At 50.2% G+C, this 13,838-nt stretch overlaps 1 protein-coding gene across 10 annotated transcripts in view; it reads right to left on the reverse strand.

Moving 5' to 3' along the window:
- The window catches only part of PTPRS (protein tyrosine phosphatase receptor type S), a 162,778-nt gene that overhangs the window by 22,241 nt on the left and 126,699 nt on the right, over positions 1 to 13,838 (reverse strand). For 4 of the 10 annotated variants that reach the window (XM_075776765.1, XM_075776766.1, XM_075776767.1 and 1 more), the window contains exons 13-21: positions 13,676 to 13,702; positions 11,763 to 11,880; positions 7,616 to 8,206; positions 6,857 to 6,954; positions 6,078 to 6,331; positions 5,562 to 5,655; positions 5,119 to 5,334; positions 3,146 to 3,303; positions 215 to 327 (exon numbers count right to left, since the gene is read on the reverse strand). In XM_075776765.1, the coding sequence (XP_075632880.1) occupies positions 215 to 327; positions 3,146 to 3,303; positions 5,119 to 5,334; positions 5,562 to 5,655; positions 6,078 to 6,331; positions 6,857 to 6,954; positions 7,616 to 8,206; positions 11,763 to 11,880; positions 13,676 to 13,702 (1,669 nt within the window). The remainder of the gene's footprint in view (positions 1 to 214; positions 328 to 3,145; positions 3,304 to 5,118; positions 5,335 to 5,561; positions 5,656 to 6,077; positions 6,332 to 6,856; positions 6,955 to 7,615; positions 8,207 to 11,762; positions 11,881 to 13,675; positions 13,703 to 13,838) is intronic. The other 6 variants (XM_075776768.1, XM_075776769.1, XM_075776771.1 and 3 more) reach the window with 2 other exon arrangements.

Genomic DNA, 13,838 nt, shown 5'->3' on the forward strand with positions numbered 1-13,838 from the left:
CCTTGCTAGTGCCGGGCAGAGCCCGTGCAAGGTCCTCGAGGCTTCCCAGCAAAGGTTAGCACAGACAAGGCTTTGAGGTTCCTTGGCCTAGGTTAGCACTAGGTCGCAGAGGCAGCGCTGCAGCAGCCTTCACGCAGGCAGGGAGGGGCTAAGGAAAGGGCAGTTGCTCCACTCCTGCCTTCCCAGTGAGAAAGGCTGGTCTGCAGCCGGTTACCTGGAGTTTGGAAGTTGATGCGCCTCATTTCCACAGGGTCCTTAGGGTGGTGGGGGGTGATTTCAGCGTTGTTCAGGAGGCATTTTGTCCGTGGTTCTGAATCTTTCCGTTTGCTTTAAAAAAAAAAAAAAAAAAAAAAAAAAAGAAACGAAAAAAACAAGAAGACAAAGCACCTTAGCTTACGGGCCTTTTAGTCTGTTCAGCTACTCAGACCACGTTCAGACCCGAGCACAGCGCCCACTGAAATCAGGGCCAGATGCAGCCAAGGATGTAAGTTACATAAAATGCATCAGAAAAGGGATGAGGTTTGGGAAGTTTGGTCAGGGCTGTATTCAATGGGTTTACAACGGCCCAGCAGCCCCTCAGCAGCTTTCAGACAAGTCTGGAAGTTTCCCCTTCTCACAGCAGTAGACCCACGCAGCAAGGAGCAGCTGAGGTGCTGTGAACTCACGCCTCAGCCTCCCCGCGCAGACAAGCCTCCCCTGAACTCTGCAGAGCTCTGCAAGCAGAAACCTTCCAATTCTGGCCAAACCATTTTCAGTCTGAAAGAACCAGAGCCAACATAATCATTTGGAAAAGTACAGAATCTCCTGGCCATGACCTTGGACATAAAGTACTGATATTGCTCTGTTGGCTTGTGTAGGAGCTCTCAGTGCCTCGCTGCAGACAGAGAAGTCAGAACAGTGGTTTTCAACCTTTTTTTGATCAGCAGAACCCTAAAAATCTGGGTTCAAAAACCAGCATAGACGCATCCTCTCCCATCACAGCTGTGCCTGCTGAGATCTGTCTCACCTCTTTGCCAGAAGTTGAAGTCCGCTCCAACCTGCCAGCTGAGCTGCACATGTTAAGTGCTTCCTAATATATTTTGCTCAAAATGGGTTAGGTTAGCTGAGGCAGTTGAAAAGTCTTTGCTGACCTGGCTCATTCTCCTTGAAAAGAATTTGGAAGCAAAGCCCAGTCCTGATTGGAAGATGTGATAACCTCTGGCAAGGCAACAGCAACAAGCTGCTGGGAGCAGAACTTCTCCAACAGGCAGAGAACGTGCACCCACACCTCGAGGCTTGCAAATATTGTCCTAGCCCTTCTAGCAAGATGGCTGTAGAGCTCCTTGCCTCTCCAGCTTGGGTTACACAGAAGCCTCCAATAATATCCCTGCAGCAATAATGGCAATTACTTAGGCAGAGAGGAGGTTATTCAGTACATTTTTAGCTGTCTCTTAATGTCATTAATAGCTAGAAGAAGTGGCGTGAGCCCTGCCAGCACTGCATGGGGCAGCATTTTGGAATTACACCACTTTGCAGTTTGGGAGCAGTTTATTTTTGCCGCAGTTCTGAAACTGCTGTTAATAGTTCATTGGCTAAACCCATCAGTTACTTCCAGTGAAAGCTCTCCCAGCCTTGGAAATGGTTTGAAAAAAGTCTCATTTTTGCAGTCATAAACGAACTCTGTTAGAAGTCCCTGGCTGATGGGGCAAGAACAGCTTTTGCAGCAGGGTGAGGACAGCTCAGCTGGTGAGCTTCTGCTTCCAGGATGCCAGTGGCTCAGGGACAGCCTGCATGGAGCAGTCAGACACGGAGAAAACCTGCTTTCACCTCTGACTGCAACACAAATGGGTGTTTCTCTGCTCCATTAACCCAGCATTTTATGAACCGTTTACTGTCACTGCTGCTCAGCTTGAGAAAGGGCCATTATACTTAGGAATGGTCAAGCAGGAGAAAGCTGGGCTTTCTTTGCTTTTTCTGCCTTGGTTCAAAATGGTCCCATGTTAGTCTGACACGGGGTGTCCGTTAGGACAAATCTAATGGTAGGAACTGTAACAACAAAGCCCCATCGCCACGGACAGTAAACACTGCCTAACACACAGCAAGAAAGAACCTGAGTAAATGGGAAATCTGTGCTCTTACCTGTCTGGCTTGCTGTCCAGGAAAGCAGTAAGTGGAGAGAAGACAAGACAAATGTTCAGGTTAGAAAGGACTTGCAGAGGAAGGGGGAAGCATTTGCTCAGCTCTAACTCTGCTAACACAGGTGGAGGTGGGACCAGCAAAGATTACTCATTTGGGTTGGTGCTAAAGAACACCAACAAGGACCACCTGAGTCCCTGACCCCAGAGCACTTGTGTGTGCAGCAGCTTCACACATGCTGGGATGCAAAATACACACCCATGCGCAGATGAAAGATGGAGCAGGGCTGAGAGAGCTCCCTCCCTCCTGGGTACTGAACATCCCAGCTAAGAACACCCCTGCACGGGCCATAGCTGCCATCCTGCCCCTTGATCTATTTTGATCAGCATCTGCTTCCTCTCGTCCTCTTTCATTGCACAGCGTGGCCTGTGTGTGCTTATGGGGCCCCATTCCCATCCAGGCACCGTGAGCTGCCCTGAAAGCCAAGGAAAAGGGAGAGACTTCCAGGGGTTGTTCCCTCCTCTCTCCTGCAGACTCGCATTACACCCCTGCTGCTCGTCTCCCAACTCCAGCTGAAAACCAGTTTGGGAACAATGGAGGTCTCTGCTGATCCACAGCACAAAGGTGCTTTCTCTGCTTCACCCCCACTGTGCACACACACTCACAGAGCTCAGGACAGGGAGCCCCCAGCTGTGGCTGTGAGCAGCATTTCTGGCAGAGACAGGCAAGAGAGCCGACAAACTCAGTGCGCACATGCCACAACATATTGCCTGTGGACAAGCACAGCTTTACTGAGAGTGCCATGGGGCAGGCTGTGAAGCAGCAGGTTCCTGCAACCCACTGCTAATCTCTCCTGTGCCAGTCAGACCCTTCCAATTCAGCATTTCTGCCTCAAGGCTCCTCTCTCTGGTGCTGGTGGAAGGATTTGCCCTCAGCTGACAACTACAGGACCAAGGAGGAAATTCCCTTTAGGGGCTAGAGCTGGGGACGGTCAGAATGGTCACAGATCTGGGCAAGAAGCATCTCTTACTTTTTGTAGAGTAAAATGGCAATGACAATGCAGATGATGAACACCACGGCCAGGACGGGCCCGATGACCCAGATCAGCCCTTCCTCTCCGTCAATGATCGGCTGTGGATCAGGGTTGTCCAGCTGGATGGGGTCGGAGAAAGGACTAGCAGCAAAAGTCTGGAAGACATGAAAGATTGTGGAACAGAGGTCAGAGATGGAATGGAGTCTGAAAACAATGGGCAAGCATACAGTATTCCACAAGAGAAATTGCTAGAGAGGATGTGAGCTCTCTGCAGCACAAACCAAATAATAACCAAGAAAATGCCCTCTTCAATCTATAGAAAAAACTCTTGTCTGAGTATTCATGTGACAGGTATCTTCCTCCTCCAATGCTCCAGGCAAGACAGACCATTGAAAGATCACATGCAGATGAGGTTGCAGACTGACTCGTGCCTATGGCTCACCTAATCTTGTAGCCAGGAAGGTGTTTTTAGAAAACCAGTTGACCATGCCTCTGTTCCACCACATCCCTGAGGCCTCTCCACTGCCACAAACACACAAACACTTTCTCCAAGCTCTCATGTAACCATCTGGATTTTGACAGTCAGATGGGATTACAGAGAAAGAGGGAAGGGATTAAAACAAGAATTAACGCTTAGAAACAGTCTGGTTTGGTGACTGAAAAAAGCCCAACCCTTACAATTAAATAGACATTAATAAAATGCAGCATGTCTCCTCTGCTCCCTCTGCAATGAGCTGTGCTCTTGAGGAGCATCAGAGGCACATGCAAACCCATCTGTGTCCTAATGAACGGGCATTGCCTGCTTGTTCTCCTGAGTGCTATGGTCTCCCCACCCCAGGAAGGCTGCACTCCCTCCCATCTTACACAGAAACTACACAAACTAAAATGCAGAGAGAACCAACGTGCCCTGGTTTGAGTGAAAAGTCTGGGACAGGACAAGAACAGGAGATCTGGGCTCTGGGTCCTTGAACTCTTATCAGCTCTCAGCAAGACTGAAATGCTGCTACGTACTTGGGAGCTGCTGTGAATCCAGGCCCTGGTGAGCCAGTATGCAGTACCTCGTTCTAAAGCAGAAATTACCACAAGCTGCAGTAATCCGATTGAGAAATCCATTCAGAAGCGTGTCAGCCTAATCCTTTAATATCAAATACACAACTAAATATTTATTTGGGAAAAAAACCCTCTGAAAACGCTTAATTTCAAATAGCTCCTTGCTACAACTCCATAGGAGGATTTAAAAACAAAGTATTAGACTGCTTTCATTGTGCATGAGGGAGGAGGCAGGTAAATATTAAAACAGTTGTTTTCATAAAGCCAAACACAACAATACTGAAATCAGGAGAGGCGCTGAAGTGGTAAACAGAACAGAGAGTGCATGTAGTTTTCCATTACAAAAATGTTCCCTTCTCTGCTTGGTGGGGAACTTAGTAATGACCAGAGCATGTGACATGCTGCTCTCAAAGCAGGATGTCTAGGGTCATTGCTCTAAGGAATACAAGGACAGCTCTTACAAGAAATTACTCTTTGTAAAGGGGTTTGACTGAGGGATCTCTGAACTCGAGTGCACTCCTGAGCGGACAGTTCAGTACTCCCCATGCTGGACTCAAATCTGGAGCCATAAGCATAGCAAGTCCTGCCTACGAGATGGCAAAATGCTGAAGCACTGCACAAGATGCTTGCGTTGTGAGCCTGTCTGCTGGAAAGAGCATGGTTGCTGCATGCAGACACAAGCACAAACAGCTCCAACAGCCACGTGCAAAAGCTCCACAGCTGGACTGGAAGGCCTTTACAGAGGAAAAAAAACCCCTCAAGCTCTGGCATCTGGTGGGAGAGAGTTATGGAGAATGCCAGGAGGGCACCAGGGCTGCTGGCAGCTCGGAAGCAGCTCAGCTGCTGTCTCTGGTCGGTAATGGGGAGGATGGAGGGGCACAAGCATCTGAAGAGGGCAAGGGAAAGCAGGCAGCACTTACGGCCTCGGGTTCCTGGAGCACTGCCAGGATGAAGATGACATATTTCTGCCCTGGCTCCAGGGCTCTGTTCTCAAAGTTGTCGTAGTGCTTCATGTCCCCCAAGATGAAGTGGGAGGGGAGGGAGCGAAACCGGGCAGCAATGTAGGGCTTGGGGAAGTCCAGTTGTCGGGAGTGACGCAGACTCCGGCGTCGGAGCCTGGCAATGTCCTGAACGAGCTGGAGGAAGCAAAGAAACACTCTGAGCCCTGATGCCTTCAGCACCATCCAGGGAGCAGGAAGGAAGGAGAGCAAAACCATCCCACTCAGACTGGCCTCACCTTAGCTACTCAACATGGAGCACAGACACCCCAAAACTACCCTTCCCAAGGTCTCAGGTCACCCTCACAGCTGTTACAGCTATTTGCTCTCTCCCTACAGCTGGCTTCAGTTTCACCCACACTCACCTCCTCCAGGTCCATCTCCTCAGGGCTGCCCAAGGGGTTGAGGAACTGTCCTCCCCGGGACTTCCTCAGAGGCACCACCACAATGTAGTAAGCCCTAAGAGTTGGGAGTAATCAGAAGAAATAGAAGGAATTAATCTCCTCCTATGAGCCACAGAAGAAGAGAGTGCACACATTGATGGTGGAAGGCAGGATTTGTGCAAACACTGGCCCAACCCACCAAGCCCCTTATTTTTAATTTAGCGCAGTTGTTATTGCTGCTCCTGGAATGAGCCTGGATTCAGTGGCAGCCCCATATGACATGTGTCCCTAGTCACTCCCTTAGTATTTCTTTAGCATGCCCTGTTAGCTCTGGGAAGTAGCTTCAAAAGGCAACAGTAAGCAAGGCTGAAAATGCAGGGAACTCCCCCCCACCCCGCCCCCCGCCCTTGGGGGTCTGTACTGTGGACTCCAGCCATCAGGGCTGACCCCCAAAACATAAAGTGAGGACCTCACATCTGCAGTTTATCAGAAACCTACTGGACAGGCACAGAGCTCTTCACATCAGGGAGAATCACCACCACGTTGCCATCAGCATCAGGCTTGTGGGTCACCTCTGGCTTCTTTGATAACATGTCAGCAGCAGTCCAGGCAGCGACGTTCTGCTGCAAACCACCCATGCTATTGCCCCGGTTCATGAGAACGAAGTTGTAGAACGTGCGGGGCTTCAGGTTGGTGATGAGTTTCTTGGTGGTGCGGCCGTCCACATCAACGTTCAGCCCGTTGTACTGGATCTGTGGGAGGCGAAGAGGCAGCAAAGTTGTACCACGACAAAGCCGATACTGCTCAAGCAACCGAAGTCCTTCCTCCCCATTGCTTCGGTTCGCAGAGAACGTGGGGCACTCAGCTTTGCCATGCTCCACCCAGCTCTGCCAGAGCTGGAGCAAACACAGGAATAGGGGGTATTTGAGTGGGAAGCCGTCTGTCTCTCGTGCCCACTGCACAAGAGGGTCCCCAAGTACAAGGCAGATGCAGGACAAAGCCTTGAGACTTCTCTGGGAAGAGAAATTTTTATCTGGAAATGGGAAAACTGTGGTAACTTGCTTAGGGAGGCAATGATTTGGTAACGGAGGTGGGAATGCAACCCAACAGCCCAGATTTTCATCCCACCTCCTTGATCTAGTGATTAACTATTATCTGCCCGTATCTGAGGCAGGAATCCAGAATCCCTGCCTCTTACAACCTCCTATTCAAACCAACAGTTAAGACTCCCAGGAAAATGAGAAGGAACACAGTTCTGACTCCTCCCTTCCACTTGCCTTGTATGGGGTGGGAGAGTTGTAGTTCTCAGGAAACTCCCAGCTCAAAAGGACAGATGTCTTTGTCACCATCTTCACCTTGAAGTTTTTGGGTAAAACTGCTGAGAGAAAAGTGAGGAGGAAGGGGAGAAAGGAGAAGAAAAGGCAGCAGAGGGAAGGAAGAGCAAGAAAGAGAAGGAAGAGAACGTCAGGCACTGGCAAAAGGGCCTGCCAGTCTGGGTCTGGCTGCTGCTGCAGGAATGGAAGGGCTCGCTCCCTCCTCCACACTTTGCTTGAGTTTTGCCAAGGTCCTTCTCCCTGTGCTCCCTGTCCCCATGCCTAACCCCAGGGAGGGCGCGTGGCTTTGCCCACGCACTGATGGGTCTGGGTGGCTGCTGCAGGAACGAGGTGCTGGCTTTCTGAGCATGCTCAGGTGAGGAAACCTGTCCCAGGTCACATTTTGAGGTTTTTTGATTTTTCTGTTTTCTTTTCGCTGTTTGCAAAAGCTGAAGAAAATGCTCTTCCCACCTGTATAGCGACTGGCCCCCCACTTCAGGTGCCAGTGAAAGAAGGGTGTCCGGACTTAACTTAGAAGAAAGTGGTAAAAGGGACTTACCTGGCACAAGGCAGAGAGGAGCTGAGGGACTGAGTGTGAAACCAGAGTGCTTTGCAATTACTCACGAGCCTGGCTGAGCCTGGCTTGACCTCTCCAGCTCTCTGCCTCCCGGCACCAGCCCCGGTTACAAGGAGAGAGAGGGAGGAGAAACCGGTAAGTCCTACCTTGATCCAGCTGGAACGTCCGATACTGGACGGTCGGGCTGTACGGCCCGGGGCCTTTACTGGTGTGAGCACGGATTTTAACATCATAGGCGGTGTTGGGTTTGAGGCCGTTGAGGGTGTACGAGTTCTCTGGGGAGGGGGGCAGGTCTTTTTCCAGCAGGTTGCCAGGAGAACCGGCTTCCCGGTAGGCCACGGTGTATTTGACGATGGCTCCATTCCTCTCGGCCAGCACGGGGGGGAGCCAGCCAAACTGGACCGACATGGAAGTGATGTTGCTCGCCTCGAGGATTTGGGGGTAACCCTTGGGGATGTCTTCAGGGGTGGTGAGTTCCTGCACAGCTTCCTCCCCAAAGCCAGCCCGGCTTTTCACGGCCAGCTTGAAAACATACGTGGCGCCCTTGTGGATGCTGGGAGCGGTGTACTTATCCTCCAGGGCCGTGAACTCCAAGGTAGCCAGGGGGTCGACATCCTTGCGGCCAAACTGGAGCCGGTAGCCCATCACCTGGCCTTCCGCATCCAACGGAGGCTCCCATTTCACCAGAAGAGTGTTCTCCTCTGTCTGGTGCACAGACAGGACGGGCTTCCCTGGGACTGGGAGAGAAGAGGGACACCTTCAGTCGAACATGTGACAGAGTGAGGAGATGCAGAGATCTTAAGCTGCAGCAATACGTTCCTCAAATCAGTGGCAAGGTTTCAGCTTGACTCTGTGTACATTAGAGTACCTCCCTTTAAACTGAGCTGCTGCCGCTACCCACCCGCTGTGCAGGTGGACGGTTCTCTATCAAGTCCAGGAAATGAGGTGCATTGCCAATGTGTCAGCTGCGAGGTGCCCACACATTTCTGGAGTTATTCTCTTCCCTCTCCTCCGGATGGAAAGATGTGCACAGCTCCTCCTTATCACCGCATCACATGCTCTCCCACAGCTGGGAAGAACAAACTCAGGAATCCTGACTCCCAGCCTCCTATCCTAACCACCCGAGCAGATTGCTTCCCAGGGCAGAGAAGAATGAACGCAGGAGTCCCCCAGACTCCCGTCCTCTCCCTCTCTCTCTCTCCATTACACAGCACAACTCATGCAGAAAGAGACTGGAACAGATTGGCTCAGGCTGGGAAGTCCAGAGCAGCTGAGGGTGAAGTAATGAGGGATGGGAAAGGAAGTCTGGGCAGCCCCAGGTCCTGAGCAGCAGGCACGCGGCCAGCTAAGCGAGTCTGGCAGGCATCTGATCACCCAGTTGGGTACAGAAAGAAGGAAGCACACAATGAGTGGAAACAGAGCCCAAAATCTGTGCGAGGCAGAGGGTAGGGAGAGTTGCTGCTTACTCTGCACAGTTTCTCTCCTCTGGGGGAAGGGAAAAGACAGCCGAGTGCTGGTGTGTTTTCAGTTAGCTCCCTCCTTAACCTGTCAGTTAGTTCCTCCACATTTGGGGGGATGCTGTAGGAGCTCAGCAGCGCTGTGCCTCTGTCTAATGAGCCCTGGCACTGCCCGACTGCTAAGCAAGCCCACAGCCACAGTTAAATGACACGTGTAGGCCCAGAGGTTCCTGAAGCTGGAGAAACCAGAGCATTAATTCCAGCAGCTCACGCGTCATTTACACTCAACTCCACTATTAGACATCTGATTTCCTTCTCTCCGCCTTGGTATTTCTTCTGGTTGAACAGGAGGAGGTGAGAGAATGGAGTTAGGAGAGATCCCGTCCCACTCTCACAGCACAAGTCCGACTGCGGGTCGGCAGGTTGGAAAGCCGTAGTGCGGCTAAGGAAGAGAGCAGGAGGGAGCCGGCAGGGAAGGACGCTGCCCGTGTCAGGGACCTGGCAGGGCCCAACTGGGGAAAAAAGCGCTCTGCCTGCCACGTCGACTGACACCTGAACACAGGGACGAGGGGTTGTCTCAAACAAATGCTTTATTCATTTCAAACTGCCAAAGAACAGCTAGGGAACAATGCTGGGAGAGCCTCCCTTGGAAATACCTAAGAAACACATTAAAGAGAAAAACAATGCCATTACCTTTATGTTTTGGATTTTATCACAAATGTTCCTATAATCAGCTGAGCTTGAAAATATTACATTTGCACAACAAATATTGTTTGGAAGAAAGGTGAGAGAAAAGCACGGGGCGGGGGGGGAAGTGTTTTATTTTGCAATTGGTTTGGACAGTAAAGGAGAAAATTGGATGTATTACTGTATTTAAATTCAGCCCCTAGCCCTGAATGATAAAGAAAGAAATCTCTCCTCTCAGAAGGTATATTGACTCAACACCGCAAAGAAGATAAGAATGTTACAGAGCCATTTGAAAGATTTTTTTTTTTTTTTTTTTTAAATAGCTATTTCAAGTTGGGGGAAATTGAGTTTTGGGTAATAGCTGCTGTGCTGGAGAAAACATCCCTCTGTGACTGATCACCTGCACTGCAAATCCTAATGGGGAGAGATGAGGGAGGGTGACAAGAGAGAGTGACAAGGGAGGGAGACAGAGAGAAAGGCTCCGGGAGAGAAAAATGAAAAGGGTAGAGAGCCTCGGGAAGAAGGAAATGAGATGAGAGAACCAGGGAGCTAGTGAGAAGAAACATGGGCAAAGCTAGAGGGGGAAGAAGAGGACGAGTAAAGGAAAAGGCTTCTGACAGCGCACTGACACTACAAGGTGTGAGGACAGGAGCCTGGATGCTGACATCCAAACGTACCCTGCTGTAACATCCGCAAGAGCTGGTGTCCTGGAAAGCAACCTTGTTCTCTTGTGTGCCGTTCTCTTAACTAGGCGGGAGAGGCAACAGGGGAGAGAAAGGCTGAAACCCCATTCACTTGTCTGAACACAAGAACATGAGATGAAGATGTGAGTTAGGGCAGGGAAAAGGAAGGGCATGGAGGGCAGCCAGCCCTGGGTGTTCCAGGCCAGGGCTCCTGAGCCCGCTCTGTCCTGCGCACTTGGCTGAGTGTCTGTGCTGCCTCCAGAGCCTGAGCAGAGGTTTCCAGGTTAATTATGCAGCACTGACCAAAGGCCTTCGATCCCTGCAGAGCCAGAGAGCAATGTTCTTCCAGAAACAAGGGATGATGTCAGTTTACACAGCTGCTACAGGCAGGGTGAAGACAACTAATAAAATGAACTGACAGCGAGGGTTGGGAAGTTAGTAGACAAAGAAAAGAAATGAAAAGGGGAGAAAGCCATCATCTGACAGCAGGAACAAAAGAGAGAGCACAAGCAAGATGAGGTGAGAGAAGGTAACAAGAGATGGACTGGGCGAGGGACAACTCCAGGTCTTGGCACCGTAGTCTCCCTCCACGCACGAAACCCTTCCCATATTGCAGAGCAGAGGTTTAGCCGCGAGAGCAGAACCCACAGGAATGCAGAGGCTGAGAGAACAGGTGGTGTGCGTACCTCTCCTTTCTGTCTGCAGCACAACTGTTTGGAAGAGCAAAGGATACCCTGCTGCCCTTTGTCATTCCTCTGTTTAGGCCCTGCCATGCTAGCTTGCTACCGCATGCTCTGTACTGAGGCTGACAGATGCTTTGCCATGAAGAATAGGTCAAAGGGAGGAATGAATCTGGTTGGCATGTGCAGACAGAGCCCAGGTCCCAGAAACGCTAGCCAGGAAAGGTCAATTCCATCAGTACTTTTTCCTCCGCTAGTCCTGAGCAAAGAGGGGAGGTATGTTCAGACACAATACTAGAAGCGAGAGGAGTGGGCAGTATAAGCCACCACTGTCTGCCTGCTGCTTTTCAGACCTTTGCAAGTCAACACCATGACAGCAGACCTCTGGCTCTCCGGTTCCCCAAGGCACCTGTGTGCGCCAACCATCAAAGCCACACAGTCCCTCCACAGTGTCAGACCAGGCAGAGATTCTCTTTACTTCTGGTGTACTGGAATTTTTAGCACAAGAGATTATGAGCAATGAATTCATCCTCTGCTGCATTTCTGGGTGTGTCTGGGCTTTCTGCAGCATTGGATGGAAAATTATGTCATTTAGTGAGGGCTACCTGTGAGGAATGAACGGGTTTCTGCCTTACTAGAAATAGTTTTGTCTTTGGGGCAGCACAGCATTTGTTGCAAGTCTGTCCTTCATGAAGGGAGTGGGATGAAAGAAGCTGAGTCTGGAGCAAGAGCTTCTTGGCTTTAGGAAACTGCTGGAATCCCAACGGTTCAGGAAAAGACTCTTACCTGCACCCTTCGTGGTGACCACCTTCGGTTTGCTGCGAGCACCATCTCCCTTCATGGTGTAGGCGGCTACAGTAATGGAATACGCAGTCTCAGGCTGGAGCCCAGCAATGATCATTTCCTGTTTGTGAGATTCCAAAGGAAAATCATGTAAATATTCAGGTACATACACACAGGTAGATCTCTCCTCCTTGCAGGAGTCCCAGCCCTTTTCTAGCATGCAGGAACATTCACTGAATCTGAAACCACGAGACATTCTGGGGCAACGGGGTAGACGTGGCAACTGGCAGGAGGATGAGCGCCACATTCCCTTAGTGAGAGGCACGCACAGCCCGGCTGCAAACAGTCCCTCTGTACACACAGCGTGTCTCTGCAGGGCCCTGCTTCAATGCCTTCTCTTCCAGATCTACCTCTCGCACATTCCCTATCTCAACATAAACTGCTGCAGCCATCAAAACGCTGCAGCACTCTTCAAAGTGTTCCTCTTCACTCTGCCGTCTCAGAGGAGGTCTCAGCGGCTTCAGGGAGATTACATTTTTTTCTCCATTTCCCCCCTCCCTTCTCTCCTCAGAGATATTTTTTAATGCCTTCATAATATTAAAGGGATTGCTTTAACGCAAAGTGCAAGACGACATTTTCTCTGCTAAATCCCCAGCACCCTCCTTCCTCCATCCTCTATCAGCCTCACCACACCTGGCTCCCAAGAGCTTTTGTTAGAAGTCTGGCCTCAAGAATAGCCCTTCCCCATGAAGTATTCATTCCTTCAAAGGGCTGTGTTGTAAAAAGGAATACCCGTGCTACATCAAACAGGATGAGAGCATATGCAGCAGGGTTTTCTCCAAGGCCCTGAATAGGAGGGAGATGTGAATGTTGTGCATGTTTTATGGTCTTCCTCTCTCCTCACCCCCCACTGCCCCTTAGTGCTTTCAGTATTAAATCTCAGGGCAGCACTTGGGGAGAATTTGCTGGTCCTGAAAATATCTATATTGCCCCCCAAAGCTGAGCAGGGAGTGGAACAGCAGAACTTCAAAACAGCAGGATTTTGATGAACAAGTCTGGAAGCCATTAGCTACAGAGACAGGTCTGCCTTCTAGAAGTCAAGAAACCTGTTCTGCTCTCACACTTGCCACTGAGTTTCATTAAGATTTTAGGCAAAAGACTTTGCCTTTCATGTGACTCAGTTTCTCCATCTATAAAAGAGAGGTCCCTCACTTTTGTAGGGCACTTGGCAATCTCTAAGAGACACATTCAATTTAGTAGCGCATTATCTTGGGACCATGCCATTCCAAGAAGGAAATGCTTCCTCCTGCTGCTTTGTAGCTGTAAGATCACAGAAAACATTTAGTATTTCAGCACAAGTAGCAAATGCCAAACAGCCAAGCTGATTTTAAGGTCTACTTAAAAGGTAAAAGCACCACTAGTGATTCAGTGCTTTGTATCAATGAGTATCTAAGAATCTTGGCCCTTTAAGGGCACAAAGCACTTGCTCATGCCCTGATAGCTTAGGGCTTACGGGGCTTTGAATACCCAATGCTTTTCAGCCTAACTATGTTTTTCAGACACAAGGCAGAGGCGCTTGCAGACCAGCCCATCTTTAAGCATACGTTCAAGGTAGTCCCAAATTCAACGTCTCATCTGCTTCCCCATGGAGGAGCAGCAGATTCATCTTTCCTTCAGAGCCGAGGGGAAAACCCTGCAGTACTGCTGCGTGCTGACAAACTACACAATCACACGGGGTTGCAGAGCAAAGTGAACAGGGTGGGGACAAGGCGCGGGAACACCAACAACAGGCTTTGTAACAGGCACACTGGCACTGCAAAAAAATAAAGGAAAAGGAAAATATCACACCACAACAGGAAGTGGGAGAAGGGAAGGGACAGAACCAGGATGGGAGGATTTTTTACTTTTTTACTTACGTATTCAGCAGTGTCATCTGTTTCCCACTGGGCAGAGAACAAGAGAGGTTTTGCACATGAGAATACAAGAGGGGAAAGAAGGGAAAGACAGAGACACAGCATGAGGAAGGAGTCCCTGAGCAAGCAGCCACACAAGGTCAGAATTTACCAGGCCAGCATGAAG

The sequence above is a fragment of the Balearica regulorum genome, chromosome 26 (genome assembly GCF_011004875.1).
Source record: "Balearica regulorum gibbericeps isolate bBalReg1 chromosome 26, bBalReg1.pri, whole genome shotgun sequence".
NCBI classification, from domain to species: Eukaryota; Metazoa; Chordata; class Aves; order Gruiformes; family Gruidae; genus Balearica; species Balearica regulorum.